Here is a 27,776-nt window from a genome sequence, read left to right as displayed (position 1 = left end):
ACAAAATATATTTTTTATAAAATAAACTAAAATAAATAGGTACTTCATAAAAAAAGATTTAGCAGCCATGTATTTGAGAATAAATTTTTTTATGTAGTTTAGTTATTTAAAAAAACAATTTTCTAGATATTTTATAAAATAAATATTATTTTATATTTGGTTACAATAATAAAAATTAATTATTTCTTTTTAAAATTTATAATATTTTCATAGATTTTTTTTATAAAATAATTTATTATTTAATTATTTTAAAAATTTATTCATGTTTTTATGATATTTTTTCTTATCAATGGATTAAAATATTTTTTAAACTACTCAAACTAACTTTTCAAATTAAAAAAAATATAATTTTTTAAATATAATTATTTTTAAAAGTATGAATAAAACACTATAAAATATCACAAAATATATTTTTCAAAAAAGAATAATTGAATTTTTCATCCAAAAAAAAAAGCTAAACAAGGGGCCTTATTTTATAGGGATTTTGTAAAAAAATTAAATATTATTTTATATTTAATTACAACAATATAAAATTTTGATTATTGAATTATTTTTAAATTTTATGTCCCCTTTATGAATCTCTATTTATTAAAATAATTTATTGTTTAGTTATTTTAAAATTTTATAATACATCGTATATCTTCACATTTATATTATTTTTTTATTTATCTCATTAGATTATTTTTAAAAGATATTCATAATAAATTTTCAAAATAATTAAAATATGCTATTCCTTTTTAGATTCTAATTATTGTTAAAATTTTAAATAAACAGATTTTAAATATATCAAATTATCAGAATCTGATCTCATTGGTAGATAAGGGATAATAGAATAAAAATAAGTGGTTTTTTTCATTAAAAAAAGAAAGAAAAACTTAAACAAACTGATTTTAAATACATCATATTAAGTGTACACTTTCTCCATTTAAAAATATAAGACATTTTTAATTAAATCTCATTTTTCAATAAAGTAATTACTTGCATTTATACTAATTTTATCTTTTTATATTTACCTCTATTTTAAAAGGTATTTTACCTTAAAAAAATATAAATTAATTTATTTAATAAGAATACTTTTGAAAAAAAGACAATGATTACATTTAAAAAGATTAAAATTTTTTTATATTTTTAAATATTCAACCCTTAAAAAAATATTTTGTATTTTTAAACAGAAAAAATATGTATTTTTTATTTTGAAGAAACTATGATGTAATGTCACAGAAATTTGTCAAAGATCAATTTCTTTCAAATGCTCCTGACTCAAGTGAAGTCCCAATTAATATATTGTTGAAAATAACGATGGGGAGATAGCGATATAGTTATCTTATGTTTCAAAAGATTGGATAACTCTTTGAATAATTTGCATAAAGATCCATTAAAAAAGAAAATGGTCATACGTACACCTCCATATCGAACTACTCTTCCTATTATTAATGTGAGAAAAAAAATAAAACAGAAAGTCAATTTTTTGATAAACATAAAAGAATAGAAATAGTTTTATGTTATGTTTGAATACACATGGATTTGAATTTAAATTTGAACCAAATTCATTATTTGAATAATTAAAAATGTATGAATTTGATTTGACCCAAATTTAAATCCAAGTTCTCCCTTAATCTCTTTATAATTTAAAATCATTTTTAAACTCCTATTATTTCAAATTCTAACTCAAGCTTTTTTGTAATTTGACTCAAATGTATGAAAGCTTGATCAACTTGCCAATGGTAAATGGACTGAACCATCAAAGTTGACGAAAACAAGCTGCCACCATTGACTGGAACAAGACGACTGACTTCCACCGAGACCAAATCGACTGCGATGACAGGGACGGCACAACTGACTTCCATTGAGATCGAATCGACGGTGATGGTGGGGACTAGACCAACAGGGATGAAGGGGACCGAACAGTAGACTCCCACTAGAACTGGACTAATGGCTTCCACCGAGACCAGACTGACGGCTATGACGGTGACTCAATTGACGGAGTTAGGGATGATAGGGATCAAACAATTGACTTCCAACAAGACCAGATCGATGACTATGACGGGGACCAAACTGATTAGGATGATGGGGATCAGACGGCCAATTTCCACAAGGATCAAACTAATGACTATGACAGGGATAAGATTGACGATGACGATGGGGATAAGACTGACAACGACGATGGGGACCAGATGGCTGACTTCTACTGAGACAAGATTGACTGGCATGACAAGGATTAGACGGCCAACGCCCACTGAAACCAGGCTAAGGGATACTACTGGGACAGGACTAACGGGGAAGATGGGGACCGAATGCACGACTTTCACTAAGATCAAATCGATGGGGATAACATGGATTAGATGACTGAATTGCACTGAGATCGGACTGACGCTGACGACAGTGACTAAACGGCCAACTTCCATCGAGATCGAACCAACGGCGATAACAAGCACCTAATAGCTGACTTCCATCATGACCAAATTGACTATGATAGGCACCGGACAGCCAACATCCACCTAGACCGAATCGACGACAATGACCGAGACAGGATGGCAGACTTCTACCGAGATCAAACCAATGATGATGACAGACACCTACAATGTAGGTGGAATTCGACCATCCAGTCCCTGTAGCTGTCGATTCGATCTGGTTTCGATGGAAATCAGTCTTCTAGGCCCCGTTGTCATTGTAGGTCCGGTATCGGTGGAAGTCAATCGTGCGGTCCCTATTATTAGTGTCAGTCTAGTCTCGATAGTACTCGACCGTCTAGTCCCCATCATTAGCGTCAATCTAGTCTCAGTGAAATTCAGCCATTCGATCCCCGTCATTGATGTTGGTTTGGTGCCGATGGTAGTTAGCCGTTTGGTGCCCATTGTAGCTGTTGGTCTGGTCCTAATGAAAGTCGACCATCCTATCACTGTCGTCGCAGTTGGTCCAATCTTGGTGGAAGTTGACTGTCCAATCATTACCGTCGCCGTCGATCCAATTCCAGGGGAAGTCGGCCATCCCATCCTAATCATCACCAGTGCCATATTCTTAGTCGACTTTGTTTGTCTGATCCCATTAGAAGTTGGCCATTTGAATCGTCGAGTTTGACTAATCTTTCAAGTTTCTTTTAAATTCAAATATAAAATATAAAATTTTATTTAAATCCAAAGAAAGAATTTTAATATTATAATTTAAAATTTTTATAGTATCCAAACAGAATTTAAAATTTATAAATTTCAATTGTGAGATTTCAAATGAGATTTTAAATCGAAATTTCTAACTTAAATCCACCTATCTAAATACAACCTTAATTTTTTTTAATTTATTAATCCACTCATGCAAAAATTTATTGAAAAATGTCCATCCATCCCATAAAATAGGCCCTCATGAGTCCTACTCATTTGATTATATTAATATTACTAACATTATTCAACAATCACCATCATTTTTTTCTAGGGTTAAGGTGCAATTTTACTTTTAAACTATTCTTAGAGAAGCAATGTTACTCCTAAACTATTCATCATGATAATGTTCCCCCTAAACCAATCAAATCAAAGTAATGTTGTCTCTATCGTTAAAACATCCGTTACTGTAGCTCGTGAGACTCACTTTTCATGAGTTAAGATGTAATTTTGCCTCTAAACCATTCTCAAAGAAACAATATTGCCCTCACCTTTTAAAAATCATAAAATTAAATAAAAAGAAAATTATAATAATATTAAATAAAAATAATATTAAATGTATATATAAAATAAATATAAGAAAAAAAATTTACACTCCCTCTATTCAAAAATGTAAGGCATTTTTAACCGAACCTCACCCCCAATAAAATAGTTATCTACTTTCCAACTAACTTTATCTTTTTATATTTATCACTATTAAATACCCTACAATAAATATAAGGTCATTATCAGTAGGGGCACTTTTGAAAAAAAGCAATTATTACACCTTAAAAGATTAAAAATGTCTTATATTTTTGAACATCTAATTCTTCAAAAAATGTCTTACATTTTTTAACAAAAGAAGTAGTATATTAATAAAATATTATAAATTAATAATATTATAAATTATAATTTAATAACTGGTTAAATATAAGTAAATTTTGATTAAATTAAATATGAGTAAACTTAAAAGTATTTGTATTTACACTTATAACTATCGATTGAAGCTGTCATTAACGATTTGATTTGAAATAAAAAAATATTTTCATGATTGAACTAGATTGGACAAAAGTTAAGCCATTATTAAGCCAAAAATCAAAATTGAATTGGGAATCGAAGCGGTTTTCAGAAAACTGAATGATTTTGAATATAATATTTAAAAAATTTTAAAATTTTTAACAATAAAAAAATTTAAAAATTAAATCCTACTAAAAACCAACTTTATTTTTAAACAATTTACATGTATAAAATATAATGAGATTATTTTTTATAAAGATATCAATAATTATAAATGTAAATGCAGATACTTTTAAGTTTATCCATATCTAATTTAATTAAAATCCACTTATAATTGACAAGTTATAAAATTATAATTTGTATTTTTTTATATTCATCTTATATATAAATTTAATATTATTTTTATTTAATATTATTATAATTTTAATTTTATACATACAGTTAATATTAGTTTATTTAATATTATTACAATATTTGTATTTAATTTTATAATTTTTTAACGATGAAGGTAACATTGCTCCTTTGAAAATACTTTAAGAGCAAAATTACACCTTAACTTATAAAAAGTGAATCCCACTAGTTATAGTAATTGATGTTTTAATGACAAAGGCAACATTGCTGCGATTTAATTAGTTAAAGGGCAACATTACTACAACAAATAGTTGAGACACAACTTTCTTCTAAAAATAATTTAAGGGTAAAATTACACTTTAATTTTTTTTTTTTTTTGTCATTCTATTCTAAGTACTCATAAAACCCTATAACCCTTCTCAAAATTGATGAATTTTACAACAAATGTTAACGAATCATTTAATGCATAAAATACTTGCACAAAATGCGAGAAATTATAGTAACTTTTATAATCATGTTGGAGATTACCAAAATATAAAATGCGAGAAACTAAGTTATATCCCTCTATGATTCCATCTCTAATACAAAAAAATACTCCAGACCTATATTTTAATATTGAAGTAATCTGGGTCAAAGTGATGCAACCTTACATAACCATCTTCACCTCCACTTGAAAAGCTGCAATGAGAGAATGAGCTTGAACTCAGCATATATTAAAAGATAGTCCAACAGTAACTTAACAACAATAATAAGCCTTATTCGATTAGATAAAGTCAACTACATAAATTGCACGACACAATCCAAAAACTCAATAAATTAAGTGGACTGCAAATTAGGATATGAAATCAATGAGATCGATCTTGAACCTAGCATATGTTAAAAGATACAGTCCAACAGTAACTCAACAATAACACCAATAAACCTTATTCCATGAGATAGAGTTGGCTATATGAATGGCACAACACAATCCACAAACTCAATAAGCTAACTGGACTGCAAAATAGGATATGAAATCATAAATAACTAGAGTTTCTGTGCATCGTTGTCAGGTTTCCCAATAACTAAGAACATGACAAGTCGTTGTACATTTCAAAAGACCCATTCATATATGAAGATTAGCTGTAAAAACAGATCCGCCAACTGGTTAAAATTATATTAAAATAACCTTGCAGCTTTTGGTTTATTGGCTAAATTTTGTCTTTTGTTAATTTGGATGAACTCCGTTCAAAATGCTCAAACTCATTTAGAGAATGCTCTATCATGACCTCTATACATAATTCAGATGACTAGATGACGACAACAATGATAACAAGTCTTATGGGGTCAGCTCCATGGATAAGTAAGATAAGTAAGATGTTCAACATCATTCTCAACATCCCTTCTAATTTGTGAGGAAAACTAAATCAGAAAATGATAAAACCATTGTTTTTAAAAAACTAATGATAAAACCGTTTAGCAATAGGAAAATTAAGCAATACCAATTTCACGAATATAATCAATTTGGAGAATGGAACAGTATAGACCATTTAGCAGCAAAAAACTACGCATTGACCACGTTAATGTATGAGAATGGTTTGTATATTGTCAGGCATTTTTCAATGTCCCATCAATGACTATTTATATCTATATTTCAGGTCGCACATTTCAAGTACATGGTCATTTTTTTTATCCTCTGAATATCAAGATAAAGTAAATTTTCAGCTCTGCTACCAAATGTTGAAATAATAATAAATCAGAGACAAACGTTAAACAGCCTACTTCAAATTTGTCTACAATGATATTCATCATGTAGCAAAAGGTTGATAATCTCAGCCATTGAAAACCCACTTAATAGAGCCGCTTTAATTAAGACTATAACAACAAAAAATAACTATGATAACACAAAAGGAGAGAGTGCATGCGCGCGCACGTGAGAGAGAGAGAGAGAGAGAGAAGAGCATATACCTCTTTCCATCAGGGTTAAAGGCAAGTGCATTAATTGGTCCAAAATGTCCTTTGACACCCCCAATTTCTTCTTGAAGAATCTAAATTGAGAACAAGAAATGAGGTAAACATGCAGAACAATCTGTAACAAAACATCATAAAGAGAAATCTAAGAAGGAAAAAAGGGACAAATAAATTAACCTTATCAAAAAACTTGGCCTCAAATTTTCCAGCACGATGATCAGTAGTAGTAACAGCTGATGCGTCTTGACCACCTCCAAGCACCACCTAGAAAACAAAATACAAAACCTTCAGAAAACCATAGACAAACTGAACAAATGCATCATTCAATTAAAAACATTGAATAGGGAAAGCAAGGAAACTGGATCATTGTCATCTAACATTACCAAGTTAAATCAATTCAGGAGTCCATATATTTTGTTAGCTAGGGAACAATAGCAATATACTACAAGAAAAAGGTAATTTCTGGGGTATAAGTTTGCAACATAGAAATAAAATTGATTACATCCGTTACCAACCCAATGCCATAATATTAAACCCAAACTTTACTCCTTCAGTCAAATATACTAGAAATAAAATTACACAAAACATGAAAATATCATAACAAGCATAAATTTTAAAATAATACAACTACGTACATGATCAAGAAGAGGTGACATAGCCACTGCATTGACTGGGCGTTCTGTTACATATGTCTTGATAAGAGACAATGATCTGGTATCCCAAAGCTAAGACATCGCCAAAAAAGGAGAAAATACCAGCAAGGTCAACCAATATCATCCCAAGTTCTTCATAAAAACTTAATTTAAAAAAATTACCACTAACAGAAAAAGATAAGGAATGAATATTTTAATACCTTAGCCGATTTATCTAGGGAGCCAGTCAGGAAATGGGAACCATCTGCAGATTTTGCAAGTGATGTTATCGTCTTTTTGTGGCCAATTTCCTTGTCCACCTCCTTTAGTAGCTTTCCTGTCTGCCAAATCATGAAAGAGTCAGGATCATGAGAGAAGCAGAGTGGATGAACACAAACACTGCAAGAACTTTTGGGGCACGTATTCTCATAGAAGATAGAACAGAGAAGGAAAAGAACATCAAACTACAAGCTTCTACAGAATTCAATCTGGTATTGACAATACTATCTATGATTTCAAGATAGCAATATCACCATATATAAATATCAAGGTCACCAACCTCAGAATCCCATATACGGATCACAGCATCTTCTCCAGCACTAATAATGGTTTTGTTTAGGGGTCCCCAAATGGCTCTATTAATTCTTCCCTGAGGGCCCTTAATGACAAGTATGGATTCGCCAGTCTCTGAAAAATGGGTCATCCTTAATTACCAGATGGTACCACGATATTTAGCTGTAATACAAAGTTCACAATACACTGAATATACATAATGGAAGCCCCACGCTAGGAAGAGCATATTTTCAAATATTTGCAATATGCAACAGAAGGACAGGACAAGGAGTACATAAGATTGACTTCTCAACACTTAAATAGCTATGAATAGTCTCCAGGCAATTGACGTGATGTGCTATATAGGCTTCCTATGCGAAGAATCCGTTTCTAATCTATAATCATATCCCAATAAGGAAACATCATGCGTCACTTGACTAAATTTAAAAATACGGATGCTACAGCATCATGCTCAAACAGTGACTGAATCTTACACACAAGTATCAATCATAAGTGTCCATCAAACAGGACAACTTATTTGCTTCTTCAGGTATATACCTGAAAGAACTAGACCTGGAGAGTGGAGACTTGCCCCCAGATAGGAAAGCTCTCAAAAGTAAGGCTTTTGTCACTTAAGAAACCCAACCCTAAACTACAGATACTAGGACGAAACACTGTAAAGAAATCAACCCATAAAAACAAGGAACATAAAGATTGAGATTACGTTCACTAATGTCTCCAGCAATGCGTTTGACATGAATTGCAGAAGGCAATTCCATGAAGGGATCAGTTGTCATAACAGCAAGTTTGTCGCCCACAGCAAAATCCACAGACCGAGCAGGAGAATCAAAATTGAATGTGAACAATTGCTGCCCAGTTTGAACATTCCACAGCTTCGCCGTCTGATCCGCGCTACCCGTTAAAAGCCGCATAGAATCTCCTGCGGAGTGATGGATATTGTTAATAAAATCCGCTATCACCAAAAGGATTTCCTCAATAGCCAACCAAAAATATCAGAGAACAGCGAGAAACAAAGGAACTTGCTTGAGACATCGCAGCACCAAACAGCGCCGTTGTGTCCACGATAAGTGCCCAAGCGTTCACCGTTGTCGGCGAACCAGACAGTCGGGTTGTGATCCTTAGCACAAGAGAAAAGAAGATCGCCATCCCTGTTGTACTTGAGAAACGTCAATGGCCTCTCGTGGCCCTTCATCAAAATCGGCCTCATGGTTACGCTCTGACTTTCTTCTTTGCAAAGGACGAGAGAAGAAACCTGGCCTCTTCTGCGAGCTTCTTTCAGGAACAAAGAAGGATTTAGGGTTCAACCCTTCGACAAGCCAGAGCAGCCAACGTGTTTAGCCAATGTATAGTTCGGGTGGTTCTTCAGGCAACCCAACCCGGGAAAATAATTTTAGAAATATTTAAAAAAAAAAGAAAAATGTAATCATTTAGTACATGTAATTTTAACATAGTTATAACTCAATCTTTAAATTTTGATTTGTTATAATTTAATTTTTATAATTTTAATTCAATTTTAACTTAGTTCATGAACTTTAATTTTTATAATTTAGTTTTTATAGTTCCAATCACTTAAATATTGATGCATATAATTTAAAAAATAAAATTATAAAAATTAAAAATATTTTAAACTTTTAATATTTATAAAGATTGAAAGTGTTTAGTAATTGAAAATATTGATAATAAATTTAAATAATATAATTTTAATTTTAATATTTTTAATTTTATTTTTAAAAATATAGAGACCAATATTTAAGTGATTAAAACTATAAAAATTAAGTCACAAGAGTTAAAATTTAGGAATTGAATTATAATTGAGTCAAAATTTTAAAGACTAAGTTATAAAAACTAAAGTTTAAGGATTTTATTACAACTAAGTCAAAATTATAAAAATAAAATGATTAATTTTTCCTAAAAGGAATGAGAAAACATTTTAGGAAAATGACAATAAAATTTTTCTGAATTACATAAATGATGACTAATCCTTCAAAATATTATAATTTTAATAAAGTCTATCAAAACTTTTGTGTCAATAAATTTTAAAGTAAAAAGACCATTTTACTCTTACTAAAAATGATAAGCTTCAATCATAATTTTTATTTAAAGAATTACAACTTTTGTTTAGTAACTCATAAGATATAAATAAAAAATCACAAATTACCAAGTGTAATTTTTGTTATTGAAAACAGGTCTCAATTATAACTTTTGCTTAAGAAATAATAGCTTTTACGTGAATTGTAAGAATTGAATAAGAAATTATAATTTGTTAAGTGTAATTTCTATTATTAAAAATAAGTTCTCAAAATAACAAATTTTATTTATAACTTTTGTTTGAAAAATCATAATTTTTATTCAAAAAATATAAAAATTAAATAAGAAATTATAACTTATCAATAAGAGTAAAATAATTTTTTAAATTTAAAATTTATTAACAAAAAATTTTCTAAATACATTAATAAAATTATAGCATTTTGAGGAATTAAATTATTATTTATATAAATCAATTCTCAAAGCTTTTCTTTATCCCAAAAAAAAAATATAATCGTCCTCTTTAAGGATACAATTTATATAAAACTAATATAAAGATGAAAGTTAATCATTTTTAAAATTATGCATACTTAAAAATTATTCATTATTTTTATATATTTCTTAATTAATAAATTACTTTAAGATTTTGAAAAGGCTAATATCTTTAATCCTTTTTTTTAGCAAATCTTTTTTTAATAACACTGAATAACATTAAAAATCAACCTGCATACAACTCAAGAATTTCAACAAGAGGGGGGAGATCCCTTATCATTCTCCAACCCTTGCAAAAATGTTGAAGGATAATGAAGTATATCTTTAATTCTTTATTTTTACATGAAGTTTTATCTTGGTTCCTTGATTTTATGAAATGTTTAAATATTGTCAAAATATAAAATCAACAAATAAACGAATAAGGTTACCCTTATTAATCTATACTTATTCTAAAATCAAAGTAATTAAGGGACTAATCATAAAATGATTACCAAGTTTGTAAAATTACAAAAGTGAGAATCCCAAGTTTTTACAATTCAAAACACCATAATATACTTTGATTATTCACAAATTAGAGTTAAAAACAAATATGAAAGCATGAGATACCTTTTTATAGCAAGACATTTGAAAAAAATTGTTTTCAACAAAACAACTAAGGTGCATTATAGCATGCTACAGATGCGTTGCAGCATTGCATGAATTTGACAACATTGCTGTCATAAGACAACTTTAGAGGCAAACTTTGGATGCATCCCATTACTCCATCTAACATCCGATTGAGATGATATAGGTGTCTAAAAATAACTTTTCTTAACTTTAACTAATGACACTAATTTCACAACCAATACATTTTTCAAATAAAAATTGAACACCATTTTCAAAACACACTTCTTTTTCACAATCATACCTAATTAGTGTGCTCAAATCATAATTCAAATGCCAAGAGCCTACACCACATTCAAAGGACCGTAATAGACTCGTGCAACACACCACAACCTACTAAACACACATATATCAATTTTTTGATGCCAACCCCTTTATCACAAAAACATGAGGAGGAGTCTAATTCTCATAAATCAATATATTCATACATCACATTCATTCATTGACACAATTTCCTATTTACACTAACATTTTGACCATATTTAAACTTTACAACTACATCACATGTAACTCAAGGCATAAAATATGACTTTAAATCACTTCAATTAATGCAAATAGTTAAAATAAATCACAGAATCTCCTAATTGGAAAATTATAAAAAAGATATACATAATTAAAGTGCTATAAGTGTTGGACATAACGACTTATGACATTATATTTAGTTTAAATTTTGAGTATAACAAATATAGATGAATTAACTATACTTATACCTAATTATTTTCTCATATATATGTATATATATAGTAGTTAACCATGGCTATGGAATAAATACTTTAAAGTGTTCTTACCTATGTTGTTGCACATTACATGAGATTTGGAAGAATAACTTGTGTACATCAAAGTTATTTTATACTATCATATTTTTTTATCTTAAATTAATTATATACCCAAGAATGTTGATAGTATCATCTTTCATAACTTGAATATATATTAATACTTGGATTAATTATTTTGTTCATAATATATCATTTAAATTTGTTCAAAGTAAAGATAAAAGTGAGCATGAAGAGGAAGAAATTAAAGACATCATTAGCATGCATGCCACATATAAGATCATAGAACATAAAGAAAAGGATGATCTAAGAAGAGCTTAAGAAGAATAAAGAAATTCATACAAGCTTGGATGCATCTTGAAAGCTTTGAACTTAATAAATATAATATCACTAGGTTGGAAGTCTTTATGTTAAATTCATTAATTTAGATATGAAATTTTGGCTTGAGATATTTTAAATCAAAACATGAATTTTAGATTTTAAAAGAAAGAGTGAGATATAATTTTTTTATAATTATATTTTTCATCTTTGATCACATATATCTCATAAAGTTTGAAATGTTTTGATTATTAACTCCATAAAATTTTCAAAATTATTATATTGGCTTAAAATGAAGTTAAGTTGAAAAAGTCATGAACACTTATAGTTTAAATTTTGAAATGGCAATTGTGAAAAAAATAAGATTTAACCTTTAGTCATGTTTCTTATCATATCTCTCATTATATAGATCATTTTAATGTAAAATATATCTTATTTAAAAATAGACTCCAATAGCTTCTCAATGATAGTTTATTTATTTATTCAAAATAGAGTTCTATTAATAAATATATGAATTTTAGAAGTTGAGTGTTGAGATATTGATTTAGCACAATATTAAGAATTGACTTTCGTTCACTCTTTTGATCATATCTCAAAAGTTACATTAAATTTAAGTTTAAAACTTATTTCATTGAAAACTATACTTCAAAAGCTTCCAACAATACATACTTTGTTAGATTTAGAGTTGTATTGAGTGAGTTATAGCTTTATGAAATTATATGCTGTGGCATCTTCCAAAAGGCATGTGATTGAAACTTGCACACATGCGTGAATTATCTTGAGAAACTTTCAATGTCTAAATCACACATGAATCACTACCCATGCACACATGAAACGTTACCCAATTTCTATTAAATAGCTTTTATGGTCTAAAACACGTGTGATTCACTTCCTATACACATTTGAGATGACCTCCAAAGCCTTATTTCCTACTTAATAGCTTCTGTGGTCCAAATCAAATGTGAATCACTTCCTATCCTCACATTATTTGTCACCTATGCAATATCACATGATGTTTCAAGTGTGATTTGTCACTTATCCACATGTGATTTGTCACCATTTCTTGTAAAATGTCTATTTCACGTGTGAATGAATCTTGTTCCATAAGAGAAATGTCACCAATGGCTCTAATAATAGTGGAACGACTATAAACAGTTATATTATATATCTAACATCTATTTTACTTCATAAGTTATAAATAAAATACTCCAATCTTATTTTAACAAGTGATTAATCTAAAAAATCATCAAGCTATGAAGTTCATGTTTATATTATTCTTATTATATGAAAATCATTATTCATGAGGTAATATCATTTATATCTTCATCATTTGAGTATTAGAGCTTCATTGTATTCATCATTACTCTTAGAGAGAGTTTCAACTGAGTAATTTACATAATCAAAATCATTGTAAAAGTGAGGGAGACATTTTTTTTGTAATCAAGTAAGGTTGTTCTCTTGAAAAAAGATGCTTACTTGTAAAGTGAGTTGCTATAAAAGCTCACAAGTGCTCGAACTAAATTTATGATTGTATTAAGGTGGCAAGCACTCATTTAAGCTTGTGTTATAGTGGAGAAATCTCAAGTGATTGTTTGAGGATTGAACATAGGCTCAAGTGGTGGAGTTGAATTAATATAAATTATTGTTTACAATCTTTCTTTCTTTATCTCTTTATATTTCTAGCAATCTTAGTTTATGCTATGTTTTAGTATATAAAATTAAATTTGATATATCATATGCTTTTACTTAAACTTCTACTTAGAAATTAATTTTACACATATTGAGCTTGTAAAAATTACTTTAGCATTCTTGCAATCAGAGTTTAAAACATTAATTTACTCAAACTTTTCCTTACACACGATTTTATTGAACAAGTTTTAAAAGAACCAAAATTTTCTCAAATATTCAATTCACCCTCTTTTGGGTGTGCTACCACATCTAACAATAAAGCCTATTGTTAGAATTTATATAGAATCCTATATCTCTGGTTATTTTTCCCAATCTTGATTCGATGAGTTAGTCCTTGTAATATTAAAGAATTAAGGATAAGTACAATTATTCAGTAATCAATGTCAATCTAACCTATACAATTGTATATCAATTAATTACATATGAAAATGGCAATAACAACTTTCACAAACTTCATATATTCCTCAAATGGTTACCACAACCATAATATTAACAACTATATGGCTGGACACAAACACTTTCCATGGCATAACATGCATAAAGTGTGATATACATATTAAGTTATAATAATAACAACTATGTGCCCCTATCAAATCATACTAGTCCACAATAATAATAATATTCATGTGGCCAAAAATATGAAATATGTGACTAATGCCAATCTCATAACCTCTTGATGCTTTTGACATGAAACTAGTGACTATATAGTGGCTACATTCAAAATCAAACTAACCAAGTCTTTCACTCATAAGGAATTGTCTAGCCAAAGCTACCACACTCACTTGTGATCCATGGTTTCCCCTAGTACTAATAATTATAGGGTGTCATTTTCCCAACCTAACCTCCTCATGAACCATTGAAAACTAGTTAAGTCGAGTCCCTTGAAAAACAAGTGGGATAGTTCCTAATAAATCATAGAACAACGACTACCTCCCAATTATAATGGTTAGTATGGAGGTAAGTTTTTGATTCCAACAATAAGCTGCCACTACTACTTAGATTTGTCATATCTACTCCTTTCCCTATAAGTGAACTCTCGCTAAAATGATCATGACATGCACACAATTGACACAAAATATGCAACACTAATAACATCTATCATATCATGTCATATTTATTACAACTCATCTTTATCATACTCCTTCTATCTCATCATACACAATATCTCATGTTATTCATGTTCATATATATACATGTTTCTACTCAATAGCATTATTAACACATGTAAAATATACATATCATTTTTCATCATTTCTCTAACATAACTTTATGCATGTCACAAAGACTTGCCAACATTTGCATTGAATATGGGTTTATAAACATTTATCAGTTTTGAATCATTCCTACTAACATATAATTAGTTAATACACAAAAGCATAAATCAAATTTTCCCTAGTTATCTCAAAATTTTAAGAGGTTAAAGGTTTATCCTTCAAATACAAACTTTCAAAGCTCTCCTCAAGCTTGAATAGTGCTAAATTGGTTAGTTTATAATTTAACCACAAAGATAATCATTAATATTCTTATTCGAATAATTTCCAACACTTTAACTTAACATTCCACCTCACCTAAATTTACAACCTCACATTATCAAACATACCTATTGAGTTTATTAAGTTTCCTTAACTCACATTATCATTAATGAGCCATTAAACCACTCCAACCAACTCCATTAATGAAATTTTTGAACATTAATGGCTCTTACCAACCAAAGACTTGTAAAATCATTAATACTAGATTTAAATATCCTAAACAACCTTCATTAATAGTCAATGTGTTTAGATTTACAATTCATATGAATCGAAAATCACTTTTCCTATTCAAACTCTAACTCAAATCCTTATGAAAATAGAAGAGAAAGGGAGGATAAGGGTTTTAATGGTTGATAGCTTAGAAATATTCCAAAACCTCCAAATTGACAAGCCCTAGCAAAGAAACCCCGAGTCCTTCATTTTTCTCCTTTTCCTCTCTTCTGGTTTTTTTGAATATATACAGAACCATTTATGCATAATTTTGACCATGTGCCTTGAGGTTCTTCCTTTGTAGCTTGCTATATGTGTGCTGCGGTGGACGTGCTACACATCATGGCATATGGCATAGAGACACTCTTTTAGATTTTCTCTCTTTTTGATATTCGAGTGACCCAACTTCGCTTCAAGCTTGAATTTAGGGTTGAAATTATAACCAAACACACTCACTAGACCTCTTTGACCACATACCACCTCAACATAGCTAATTATCGCTATTAAATTTAGCTAATCAAGTTTAAATTTCTAGGATATTAGGTGTTACACAAAACATACTCAAATGCTGATTTATTAAGTTTAATTTTTTTTAAAATAACAATAACTGACCTAAAAAACAATCTCTTTAAACTAACTTTGTTAGAGTTAAAGGACTAAAAAATACTTCATAAAATTAAGATATCAAATTAAAATATTATATTAAATTATAGAATCCAAAGTATAAGTTAGTGTTTTGAAAAAAAAAATTTAAAAACCAAAATAATAACAAATTATCAATGATAACCATGAAAACAAGACCTTAACATGACATATATTAAGAAATGTGATATTATGAAACAATTATTTTTTATTAAAAATTTAGCAGAGCAGGACATGACCTGGCTTGATACCATTTAATAAGACTAACGGAAAGCTCGATACCTAGCCCAATAAGCTTGAAGGACTGGACAAGGCGGGAATATCGTGCATAGCCCTATTTTATAAATAAATGTATCAATTTTGTAAATAATAATGGCAACATATGGGTAGAGCCGCAAAGTCGAACTAATGGAGAAACAAAGAGATGGCTATTTTTTTTTTTAAAAAAAGAAAACAACTTGTCCTTTGTTTAGATGTTAAATTATATGAGACTATATCATCTAGTAAGACTGTGATGAGTTATGAATAGTTAATAAATATATACTATTCATTAAAACAATGGAGTTATTATAAAATAATTAAAACTAAAAGTAATACTGCTACTTTATTATGTGGCATGTATATAGGATATTGTGGGTAATAGGAATATGTTGCATTTGGGGCCGAATGAAAGCGCAGTTAGAGAATACATAAATATGTATGTTGTTAATTGATTTTTTGGATCCCCAATCTAATGTCCAATATGTTGTTGGTTGGCTAGTTATCATAGCTTTGACATGGTATCAAAACTATATTTTGATCTTGACTTGCGATTCATGGGTAACTATACTTCCAATAATGTCATGGTCATAAATATTATGGTTTTAACATTTGTTGCTAAATGATGCTGTGTGAGATTGTCATTGGGCCCACAACTAATGAGGCTTGAGTAAACGTTTTCTAGCCCAAATTGTTTAATAGATTAAATGTTAATATCTGATTTTCAAAAGTAACTACAGGACTAGCCTGTGCTCTATCCTGACCCACAATTATATTAGCCCATCTTTCATCGGCTCTTGTTGATGGCTTTTAGAGCCAGCTTGAATAGACTAAGATAGCAAGACAATTGGCCGTTTGCTTATCCCTAATTTAGACGTTAAAATCATATGTTGCCAAAACAAAAAAGATGTTAAATCATATGAGACTAATTCTCTAACAAGAGTGTGATGAGTTATGAATACTTTATAATATATATATATATATATATACATACATACATACATACATATATTTATTATTAATCAAGACTAGGGCTGCACAAAAGACTGGACGGGACTAAACTTTAGCCTAACCCGGAGTCTAGTCCTTTTCATGAAAAGGATTGGGTTAGATAACTCGTAGTCCGGTCTGATCCTGTAAAAACTCGGAGATTAACAAGACTGGACTTGGTCCATAAGACTGGGAGACTGATCCTGTTAGTCCAATACTCACTTGGCCTTTTTTTTTTCTCTATGATGACCAATAATCTATTTCAACTTAACAAACTCAATTAAAATAATAAAAATACTTATAATCATAATAAATCCATAATAATTTCTAACACCAAGAAAATAATATTTTAGTTACAGTCCAAACTCCAAATGATTTAAATACATAACTTCAATAAAAAATTAAAGGAAAGACCGAAAATAGACCAGAGGAAAAAAAATCAGCAAGAACAGAAGTAATAAAAATCAACCTACAGACATGTTCCTTCAAAGTTTGAACAGATCAAGATCAGAGTGCAAAGTGCAAGGTAGGGGCTAGGGCTTTCGCACACTGAAAAAATTGAGAATGAAAGCAAAGTTGAGTGAGTGGCTGAGACGTTAAGTGCTGTTAAGTAACAGTGTTGGGGTTTTTTTTTAATCAGAGTGCAAAGTGCAAGGCAGGATTAAGACTTTTTTTTCTAAGGCTTATTAATTAATAATTTATAAATTAATTTTAATTATATTAAAATAATTATATAGGACCAAACCGGACCACTTAGTCCAGATGCTTGGTCTCTAGTTTGGTCTTACCCAAAAAATCAGTCCTGTCTTTTCGGTCTTTTTGGTCCTATAGGACCAGCATTTTACAGGATTAGACAGGACTGAATTTTCATGGGTCGGACCGGACCGAACGAGACTACGAGACTTTTGCACAGCCCTAATCAAGACTATCAAATTGTTGTATAATAATTAAATTTAAAAGTAATATAGCTTCTTAATGTCTAAAAAAATAATGTACTTATTGATCATCAAATTACATTGTCATGTTTTCCAATCAACGACGGTACTAATAATTAATAATTTTGAAGGAAATGATTGCTTCATTTATAGCTATAGGATTGAGTTTCTTGAAGCCCTTCACATTTTTGCTTGCTCTGCATTGCTCATGGAGATTTTCCACCTCCAATGTTAGTTGATAAATACATGTAACAAGATTAAAATTAGTAGATGTACTAATAGTGATTTGGTTGAGTGGAAATGGCTTAACTTCATTTAAGATTCAAACCTTATGAGTGAAAAAAAAATCTTAGAAGAAGAATATAATATATCTTATAATTATGTCCAGACAAAAAAAAAAAATTGCCACGCAATAGTCTAAACCAATAGAAACAAAACAAAATAGGATAACCAAAACCAATAAAATTTATCGTTTGCAAGGTTACATGTTTAATACAAGACTTCTATTTATAAAGGTCTAACAGTAAAATGTTGTAATGACATAATCATGTAAATAAGAAAAATTATTTACAATTAATGGCAGTTAGGAAGTAGAAGGGGCTAATTCCTTATAATATGAAAAATAAAGATTTAAATTTTCATGGAAAGATGTGTCCATATTTAATATCTATCCATGCTTCGAACAAGATTGACTCCAATAAAAGTAATAAAAAAATAAAAATTATTTACCTAGTAGTAAAATATGACACCCTTACAAGTTACATTTTTTGTTCTATTTACAAGACATTTTTAATATATTTTAACAAAATAAAGGAAAACCTTAAAACTTTGTATAGAAATTTAAGAATTTTTTAACTTAGTCCTTATTAAATATATATACTTTTATAACATATTTTCTCTTTTTAACATTCAATATTAGTCAAATGAAAAATTTGTAATGAAAATTTAATGAAATAACTTATAAATAGGATAAAATTTTTTTCTCTTTATCTTATAAATAAAAACTAGATGGAGTATCTTTTAGTATTCAACATGCATACTATCCAAAAAGGGATATGAAATACTCCCTCCGATCTTATTTGTAAGATACCACACTTTCTAGTGAGGCTATGCAAAATTCCTTTGATCTTGTCTGGTCTAATCAAATTCGAGATAAATTAGCTTGATTCAATCTGAATAAAAATTTATCTTTCAAAACCAAAAAAATCAAAAGACTAGACTCTTTTTTGGATTAGACTGGAAAAGAGATCGAGCATGTGGATCATTTGGTCTGGTTCAATCCTATAAATTTATTTAATATAATTATAATTAATTTATTAATTATTATAATAAGTTAATTTATAATAATAATTAGTAATTTTTGTGTCTTATGCTTGTGAAGTCAGGGATATTGAGCAAAATTTTAGCATTAAAATCTTTCCTTTTTATTAGTGAAATTTATTGTTAACTTAGTATAATGGACTTTAGATATGTTAAAGGTTGTTTAATTTGAATTCTATGTGTTGTAACTAAAATATTTTTTGTTGAGCGGGAATGAAGTTTATATTAAAACAACTGTACAGAGTACAAACAGAAACAATTAAGAAGGGCAAAAAGTTATTACATCAAAATATGAAAAGTTGAAAAAGCTCTCAGTGCATGGTCAATAAAAGCTCTAACTTGGCAAAGGATTTTGTCAGAAGTGAAGGATTCCCCTGTGAAAATGCATTTGTTCCTTGCATCCCATAGTTTCTAGCACATAATACATATTCCAATCTTCCAAGAGATATCTATAGAATCATCATGCAGAAGCATTTTGAACCAAGTGTGCAAAGTTGTCGTATAAAAATCAGCACACATGTCAAGTGGCAGGACTTTATTCCAGACAGTAGCAGGTAAATTAGAATGTTTGAAAACATGATCAATGTTCTCTATAGGAGCAGTACAGAGAATGCAGGTCTGATCTAATGTCATATGCCTACGATACCTCTCAGTATTAGTAAGCAACTTGCCTTTTAACAAAAGCCACATGAAGGTCTTCACACGTTATGCAATAGGTAATTTCCAGAGTTTCTTCTAGTTAATATCAGTTTCAATCTGATGTAAAAAATGAGAAGCTTTATACATTGATTTAATGGTAAAGTTTCCTTTAGGATTAAGACTCTAGAAGCAAGAGGGCTTTGCATTATCATTGATATTGATGCTTTTATCTACAGTATCTTTAAGACAAGATGGTGGTAGTTAGTGTTGGAAGAGAGTCCATTTCCATTGGCCATTTGCATCTAAAAAATCAGAAATTGGTTTTCTGAGTTCAGATTCAGAGATATCAGCAAAGGAAGGAGTTTTAAAGGACCAGAGTCACCAATCTAATAATCAGACCAAAACCTGACCTCTTTGTCATTCCCAGGGTTCCACTTCACATGATTCAATGTATCCAGCCAGATTTTTGCAATATTCCTCCAAAGGTATGAGGATTTACATTTGCTTATATCCTGTGGGGATCTATCAAAACATCTGTACTTGCTTCTTAGAACTTGAACCTAGAAAAGGTTTGGTTCAGAAATGATTTTGTAGGCAAGTTTGGAGATGAAAGCTTCATTTTGAGCCTCTAAATTGAACAAACCACAACCACCATTAGCTAAGGGTTGACACATCTCAGACCATTTAACCAAGCTAATCCCATGATGTTCGTTTGAATATCCCCATATAAATTTCTTGATAGCTTTCTCAATTGACTTGCAGCAAAGAGTGAGAAGTAAAGTACTCTGCATCATATAATGCGGGATAGAGCTAATTACAAACTTAACAAGTGTAATACGGCCTGCAAGTGAGAGAGTTTGGCATTTCCAACCTGAAAGCTTATGATTTATCCTCTCCAAGATATAACTATAAGTTTTGGATGTGACTCGTCCATTTATCAGGATTGCTATAGATTTATAATTATTGTTGTTGTGATAAATTTTATATGATTATAAGTAATTTTATTATATTAATTGAGTTTATTAAGTTGAAATAAATTACCTAACTCATAGATAAAACAGGAAAAAAAAAAACAAAGTGAGATACTAGATAAGATTGGGATCATTCTCCTAATCCTATAGGGCTAGTTCAATCCTATTTAACTTTGGCTTATACCAAAACCGAGTAAAACTATGGGTTATCTAACTCAATTCTTTTTGTGAAAAAGACTAAGCTTTGTGTCAGGCGAAAGTCCTATTCAATCTACCTTTTGTGTAGCCTTACTTTCTTGAAGTAAATTTTGATCTAAAATAAAAGTTGTATCATGATTTAAAGTAAGGATGAAAATAAAAGTATATTTCATTTTTTGATATGATATTATGCACGAAACGATCGGAAAGGGGTATATGTAAACTATGGCCATCCAACAAGATATTTTCATGGATTTTACATTCTCGTCCTTATTTGTCCTACTTATATTTCAGTCTTCACAAATTTCATTCATTCATTATCCAGACTTGGAACTCCCCCGCATGCGTTCATGTGAGTCTCAATCCATTCTTTTCTTCCGTGGGTACTTGCTATACTTCTTCATTTGGTGCCATTTTATAAGTTCTCAGTAATCTTCATTTGTTGCAGTAAGAATACCATTGCCGGTGAATCTGTAATTGTTTTAACTTCTCAACACCTGTTACGCCTGTTTGACGTTTAATGAAATTGCTTTATGCTGTTTTGCAGGTTAAACTGTGCTTGCACTCTGAATAATAGACTTATAGAACCAAGGAATTGCATTGGTGATTTCGAATGGAAAGCAAATGACTCCAATGGTGGCCCCTTGAAGAAGTACAAGCAAGACAGCTTCTATATTGACAAACGTGGCAACTTAAGAACTTTCAATCACAAGCAGTTGTCTCGGAAAAGATGTATAACTGAACACCAAATTGTACTTTGTTTTTTTTCCCCTCTGTGATATATGCTGGAGCGTATCATTCAATAACATTTGTGATTTCTTTGGAGCAGGTGGCTCTTTGAGAGGACGAGGATGGAAATATGGGTCTGGATTTGTTGATGGAGTTTTCCCAGTTTTAAGTCCAGCTGCGCAGCAGATTCTGGACTATGTCCAGAAAGAACTGAATACTGAGGAGATTTGGAGTTCACTTGATACGCTTCCTGCTTCTCTTTCCACATGGGATGATGTATTTAATGTAGCTGTTCAGCTCCGAATGAGAAAACAGTGGGATTCAATCATTTCAGTAAGAAACTTTTCTACTCTTTCTTATATGTTGTTCAACCCGTTTTTTTCTGTTGTAATTACTTAGTTATACCTCGTAATTACTTAGGCTCTATCTCAACTATTCTGGGATATTTTTTCCTATTTGGCTTGCAATTTGCTATATAGTTCTTATAGCAGAGACAAGAGAAGAGGTTAATTGCAAACTTGAGTTATGGAGGAGGACATTGGAGTCGAAAGGTTTTCGTCTGAGTAGAAGTAAGACGGAATATTTATATTGTAAATTTGATAAAGGACTATTCGAAAATAATTTGGAAGTGAAATTGGGAGATCAAATTATACCTCAAGTGGAAAAGTTTAGATATTTGGGAGCCATTATCCAAAATGATGGCGAAATCAGTGGAGATATTTCACATAGAATTCAAGCTGGGTGGTTTAATTGGAGAAAAGCTAAAGGAGTTATTTGTGACCGTAAGGTGCCTAATAAACTTAAAGGAAAGTTTTATCGTACTGCTATCAGACCGGCAATGTTATATAGTAGTGAATGCTGGGCTCTAACGGGACAGCAAGAGCATAAAGTTGGAGTAGCAGAGATGAGAATGTTACGATGGATGTGCGGACATACACGTAAAGATAAAATTCGAAATGAGCACATACGTGAAAAAGTGAGGGTGGCACCTATTGAGGAAAAAATGGTAGAAAATCGGTTGAGATGGTTTGGGCATGTACAAAGAAGACCAAGGGAGGCACCAGTGAGAAGAGTGGAACATATAACTTTGAGTCCGATTAAGAGAGGTAGAGGAAGGCCTAAGAGAACACTCTTGGAAGTTGTTGAACGTGATCTCTTAATTAATAATATTTCTAAAAGCTTAATAAATGATAGAGCACAATGGCGTCTTGCAATCCATGTAGCCGACCCCACCTAGTGGGATAAAGGCTTGTTGTTGTTGTTGTTGTTGTTGTTGGCTTGCAATTTGCTATTTATCGCGCATAACACAGTCTTCTGTGCAGTTATGTCAATGGATACTGTATAGGAGCTCCTTTAAGCCTGATGTCATATGCTACAACTTACTCATCGATGCGTTTGGGCAAAAGTTGCAATACAAGGAGGCAGAATCCACTTATCTGAAACTTCTTGAGGCACACTGTATACCTACTGAAGATACCTATGCTCTTCTGATAAAGGCTTATTGCATGTCTAGTCTGTATGGGAAAGCTGAAGCCGTTTTTGCTGAGATGCGAAATTATGGCCTTCCTCCAAGTATGAAGCTTAATCAAATGATCGTCTATTTACACTGAATCAGATGAATCATGAAAGATTTTAACACCTGAGTGAAATAAATCATAACCAATTGCTTAACTTATTGAGCTTTTTAGTTGAATTAGTATTTAACATGGTATTAGAGTCTCTATGACCAAGTGGCCCTGAGTTCAATCTTTTCCTACCAGTCTTCATAATTAAATGAAATTTCAGCACAATGAAGGTGGGGCTGTGCTTTGATCACATTTCATGCCCGATAAACACTTGTGTGATGGAGCTTGTGAATTATTTACTGGCTTTTGCTAAATAACAATTTAGGCCTGTGAATTTGAATGGCCATTTAGTATTCTAGGATTATGTTACATTTAAAAATCCATGTAGCTGAGTATATTATTAGGTTGTTCAATGTCAATCTTAATTTTCCCTCATCAATCACTGTCAATCTTTTGATTTCCGAGAAATATGCTATAGCCTTCTTCTAATCCCCTCCTGGTTCATGTATGAGTTAGACTTGTTGACGAGGAATTAAGAAAGTTGCAGTACCAACTGTTGGTGCAGACTATTCTTCCTTGTTTATCTGTACTATGACAGTGACAGTTTTGTTTTTGTTCTTCCTTTTTAACATTTCTTTCTTGGCAATTTATTTATGCTGGGATACTGATTGCTAGGGTGTTTCTAAAAAAGGAAAAAATATTTAATGTTCTCTTTTTCTGGACAATTATAATTTTGACGAGCATCCTTGTTTAAGGTTTTAGGCATTAGGGAGGAAATACAATGTACTGGGGGAAGTCCCATGTAGAGCAGAAAAACTTCAATATTATTATCATACTCCATGTATAGTAAGCTTCTGCAGTCAAACTCTGTATGTTCTCAAGTTTACTAGACATCACATGATTACATATTTTAAGAGAACTTCTGATATACACATCCATATGTATTATTAGATATTCATGAAAATACATTTAATCTTTGAAGCTAGCTAATTAGTTTTTGGACTGAAAAACTCAGGTGCGGTTGTATTCAATGCATATATTGATGGGCTAATGAAAGGCCAAAATCCCCAAAAAGCTGAAGAGATTTTCCAGAGGATGAGGAGGGATGGCTGCAAGCCAACTACTGAAACATATACCATGATGATAAACTTATATGGAAAGGTAAGATAGTTAGGTTCATTTGAAATAAAATGTCATTGTTATGAACATGCTGGCAATAAGCTTTCCAAATGATCTCATGGTCTACGAAAGTAGTTTATTGCTGAAACTCATATGTGGTCTACAAGTAGCAGTTGCAGAGGATTTGGTGCTGATTTGGTTGTTTGGTGCTCTGAAAAGCAGCTTCATCCAACTTTTCTCACACTTTACCTCTGAATAGACTTATTTGAGGGAAGCTAGTGATCTTGTTCTTATAATGCCCCCTTACATCCTCAAGTGTAGTATTCAGCGCTAGTAAGAACTTATATACCCTCTTTCTCCACACAATTCACTTGAGGTTGGCCGCATCAATGATGCAACTCCATGTTTAAGACATGCAAGCTCATTGATTTGCTGCCAATATCGTTTAAGGAGGGATAATGGATTACAGACCTATCTCCCTGTTCAGTTCATACCGGGTCTTCCATCTTGAACGACTCAGCCATGTTTAATTGGTCATTTGGTTGAGTAGGTTTCTTGAGGATCCTCCCAATCATCTCTGCAGTGTCAAACAGAAGCAAAACTCTCCTTTATTTTGTTATTCGTGAAATTAATATGTCAAGCATCAAGCATCACCATGGTAATCTTGGCTTTCTATATTTTGAAATTTGGATCATTCTTCTAAGGATGGAGCACTTCTAGTCAAGTAATCTTCTTCCCATGTTGTGATATATATTCACACAAATTGACCCCATTGGAGAAAATTGAGTCTGTTGTGTTTGTGCCCTGTGATGAGCAGTTGTCTATTTTGCCATGGCTGGTAGTCTTGGCAATATCAGAAGAGGACCCATCCTTTTCAGAGTTCATGGTTTTTTGGAATATGTATTTTGGCATCTGGTTGGTTCAAGCCAATCTGACTTTTGAAACAAAATGAAGTTACTTAAAAGCTAATAAATCAAGCATGATGTTATTAGATAATGGGAGATTCAAAATAACAATAACGTGTTATCCACTGATTTGATTCACATACTTGGCACTCCTGGTTGTCACGTTCATTTATAACTTTTGCGTGCACACATCTATTCCCCCTTTTTTGGGACAGAATACTGATTCTGAATCAGCTCAAACTATAGTTACAGATGCATGATGCAAACTTGTTTTGCTTGATGATGCTGTGACAACAATGTTTAAGTCATCACTTCATCTGCATGTCCAAATAATGTTATTTTCCTCTAATTATTTATGCTTTGAAATTGAATTTTGTACAGGCAAGCAAATCCTCCATGGCCCTAAAATTGTTCCATGAAATGAAGAGTCTGAAGTGTAAACGAAATATTTGCACGTATACTGCCATGGTGAATGCATTTGCTAGAGAGGGACTGTGTGAGAAGGCAGAAGAAATATTTGAACAAATGCAAGAAGCTGGGCTTGAACCAGATGTGTACGCTTATAATGCCCTTATGGAAGCTTACAGGTTGGTATGCAGTATATTCTTATGAATATTAAAATTTAATCCTTATAAATTGATTTCTGATTTCTTAGGTCTTATGAAATTTTTTGAAGATGTATAAATGAATATGTTAGCAACTAGAACTCTAGTATTTTGGGTTCAAAGTGACCCATGGCAGGGGTGGAGCCAGGATTTAACTATGAGGGAGTCTGAGATATAAAAACATATGTACTACAAAGCTTTCATAAATCTTGGGAGACCTGAAGCATAAGGATTTGAACCAGTTGGGTGTAGTGAGAAACTAGAAAATAAATAAATGACCTGAGAAGACCCTGAATTTGTTCTCAAGAGATGCACAATGCTTGCCACAGTCGAATTTATGATCATAGCTATAATAGTAATTTATACTATAAAATGTCATGCTTCCTGACATACTGCAACAGTCGTGCAGGTTATCCATATGGGGCTGCAGAAATTTTTTCACTAATGCAGCACATGGGATGTGAACCAGATCGAGCATCATATAATATCTTAGTTGATGCCTATGGGAGATCAGGTCTTCATGAAGGTAAACTTGTCAACTTTTGTTTACACAAATGGACTGTTAACTATCTTATATAGTCTTTCTTTGAAAGATGTCCTTTTATGAAATGTAGAGGCAGAAGCTACCTTTGAAGAGATGAAAAGAGTAGGAATCACACCAACAATGAAGTCCCATATGGTTCTTTTGTCTGCCTACTCGAGAACAGGCAATGTTGGTAAATGCGAGGACATTCTCAACCAAATGCATAAATCTGGCCTGAAACTAGACACTTATGTTCTCAACAGTATGCTAAACTTGTATGGAAGGCTAGGCCAATTTGAAAAGATGGAGGAAGTACTGTCAGTAATGGAGAAAAGATCACATTTAGATGATATCAGCACATACAACATCTTGATAAACATGTATGGACGAGCTGGTTTTATTGAGAGAATGGAAGAGCTATTCCTGTCTCTTCATGGCAAGGATTTAAAACCCGATGTGGTGACTTGGACATCTCGGATTGGAGCTTACTCTAGAAAGAAACTCTACGGCAGATGCTTGGAAATATTTGAAGAAATGGTTGATTCTGGTTGTTACCCAGATGCAGGAACTGCTAAGGTACTACTAGCAGCATGTTCCAATAAGGATCAAACTGAGCAGGTCTCTACTGTAATTAGAACAATGCATAAGGATTTGAAGACTGTTTTGCCAATATGATTTTTGCTTTGTTATTGTATGAATGGATAGTTTTTTTTTACAATAGAGGGCTATGCCCATAAACAGTAAAAATTAAACAACATTAGGGGATTTAATTCCCAAGCTTTCTTCCAGCACTAATTCCCTCACAAATGGGGGAATTGAATCACAAACAAGAGGGTCAGATCCTTTTTTTGGCCAGTACATCTGCCACCATGTTTTGCATCCTGGGAGCAAAGGTCACCACTACTTCCCAGTTGAATCTCAATAAATTCTGAGCATTTAAAAAAACCAGACTACCGCTGTAATGGTTCCCATGAGGATTATTTATAAGCTCTACTAGGTTCTTGCAATCTGATTCAATGATTCC

At 31.3% G+C, this 27,776-nt stretch overlaps 2 protein-coding genes across 3 annotated transcripts; one reads left to right on the top strand and one right to left on the bottom strand.

Annotated features, from left to right (window-relative positions):
• Positions 1-4,984: 4,984 nt before the first annotated feature.
• On the bottom strand, positions 4,985-8,979 carry LOC129321743 (eukaryotic translation initiation factor 3 subunit I-like). The gene is made up of 8 exons (XM_054967637.1): positions 8,675-8,979; positions 8,355-8,570; positions 7,638-7,765; positions 7,300-7,419; positions 7,082-7,171; positions 6,624-6,710; positions 6,444-6,523; positions 4,985-5,177 (listed from the first exon to the last, which is right to left on the bottom strand). The coding sequence occupies exons 1-8, from the start codon at positions 8,856-8,858 to the stop codon at positions 5,102-5,104; spliced, it is 981 nt and encodes a 326-aa protein (XP_054823612.1). The 5' UTR covers positions 8,859-8,979; the 3' UTR covers positions 4,985-5,101.
• Positions 8,980-21,581: 12,602 nt separating this feature from the next.
• On the top strand, positions 21,582-27,507 carry LOC129321405 (pentatricopeptide repeat-containing protein At2g35130). Of its 2 annotated transcripts, none has more exons than XM_054967157.1 (8): positions 21,582-21,658; positions 21,854-22,038; positions 22,136-22,368; positions 23,358-23,607; positions 24,616-24,761; positions 26,006-26,211; positions 26,631-26,755; positions 26,844-27,507. In XM_054967157.1, coding segments are annotated over exons 1-8 (1,731 nt in total). In that variant the 5' UTR covers positions 21,582-21,656; the 3' UTR covers positions 27,428-27,507. The 2 variants fall into 2 exon arrangements, with proteins under 2 accessions (XP_054823132.1, XP_054823131.1); XM_054967156.1 differs by having other exon boundaries at positions 21,639-21,689.
• Positions 27,508-27,776: the final 269 nt, after the last annotated feature.

Source organism: Prosopis cineraria, unplaced genomic scaffold (genome assembly GCF_029017545.1).
Source record: "Prosopis cineraria cultivar Desert tree isolate PC_DT_omini unplaced genomic scaffold, ASM2901754v1 PC10, whole genome shotgun sequence".
NCBI lineage: Eukaryota > Viridiplantae > Streptophyta > Magnoliopsida > Fabales > Fabaceae > Prosopis > Prosopis cineraria.
The sequence above is the reverse complement of the archived record's forward strand: the minus strand, read 5'-3'. Positions and strand labels throughout refer to the sequence as shown.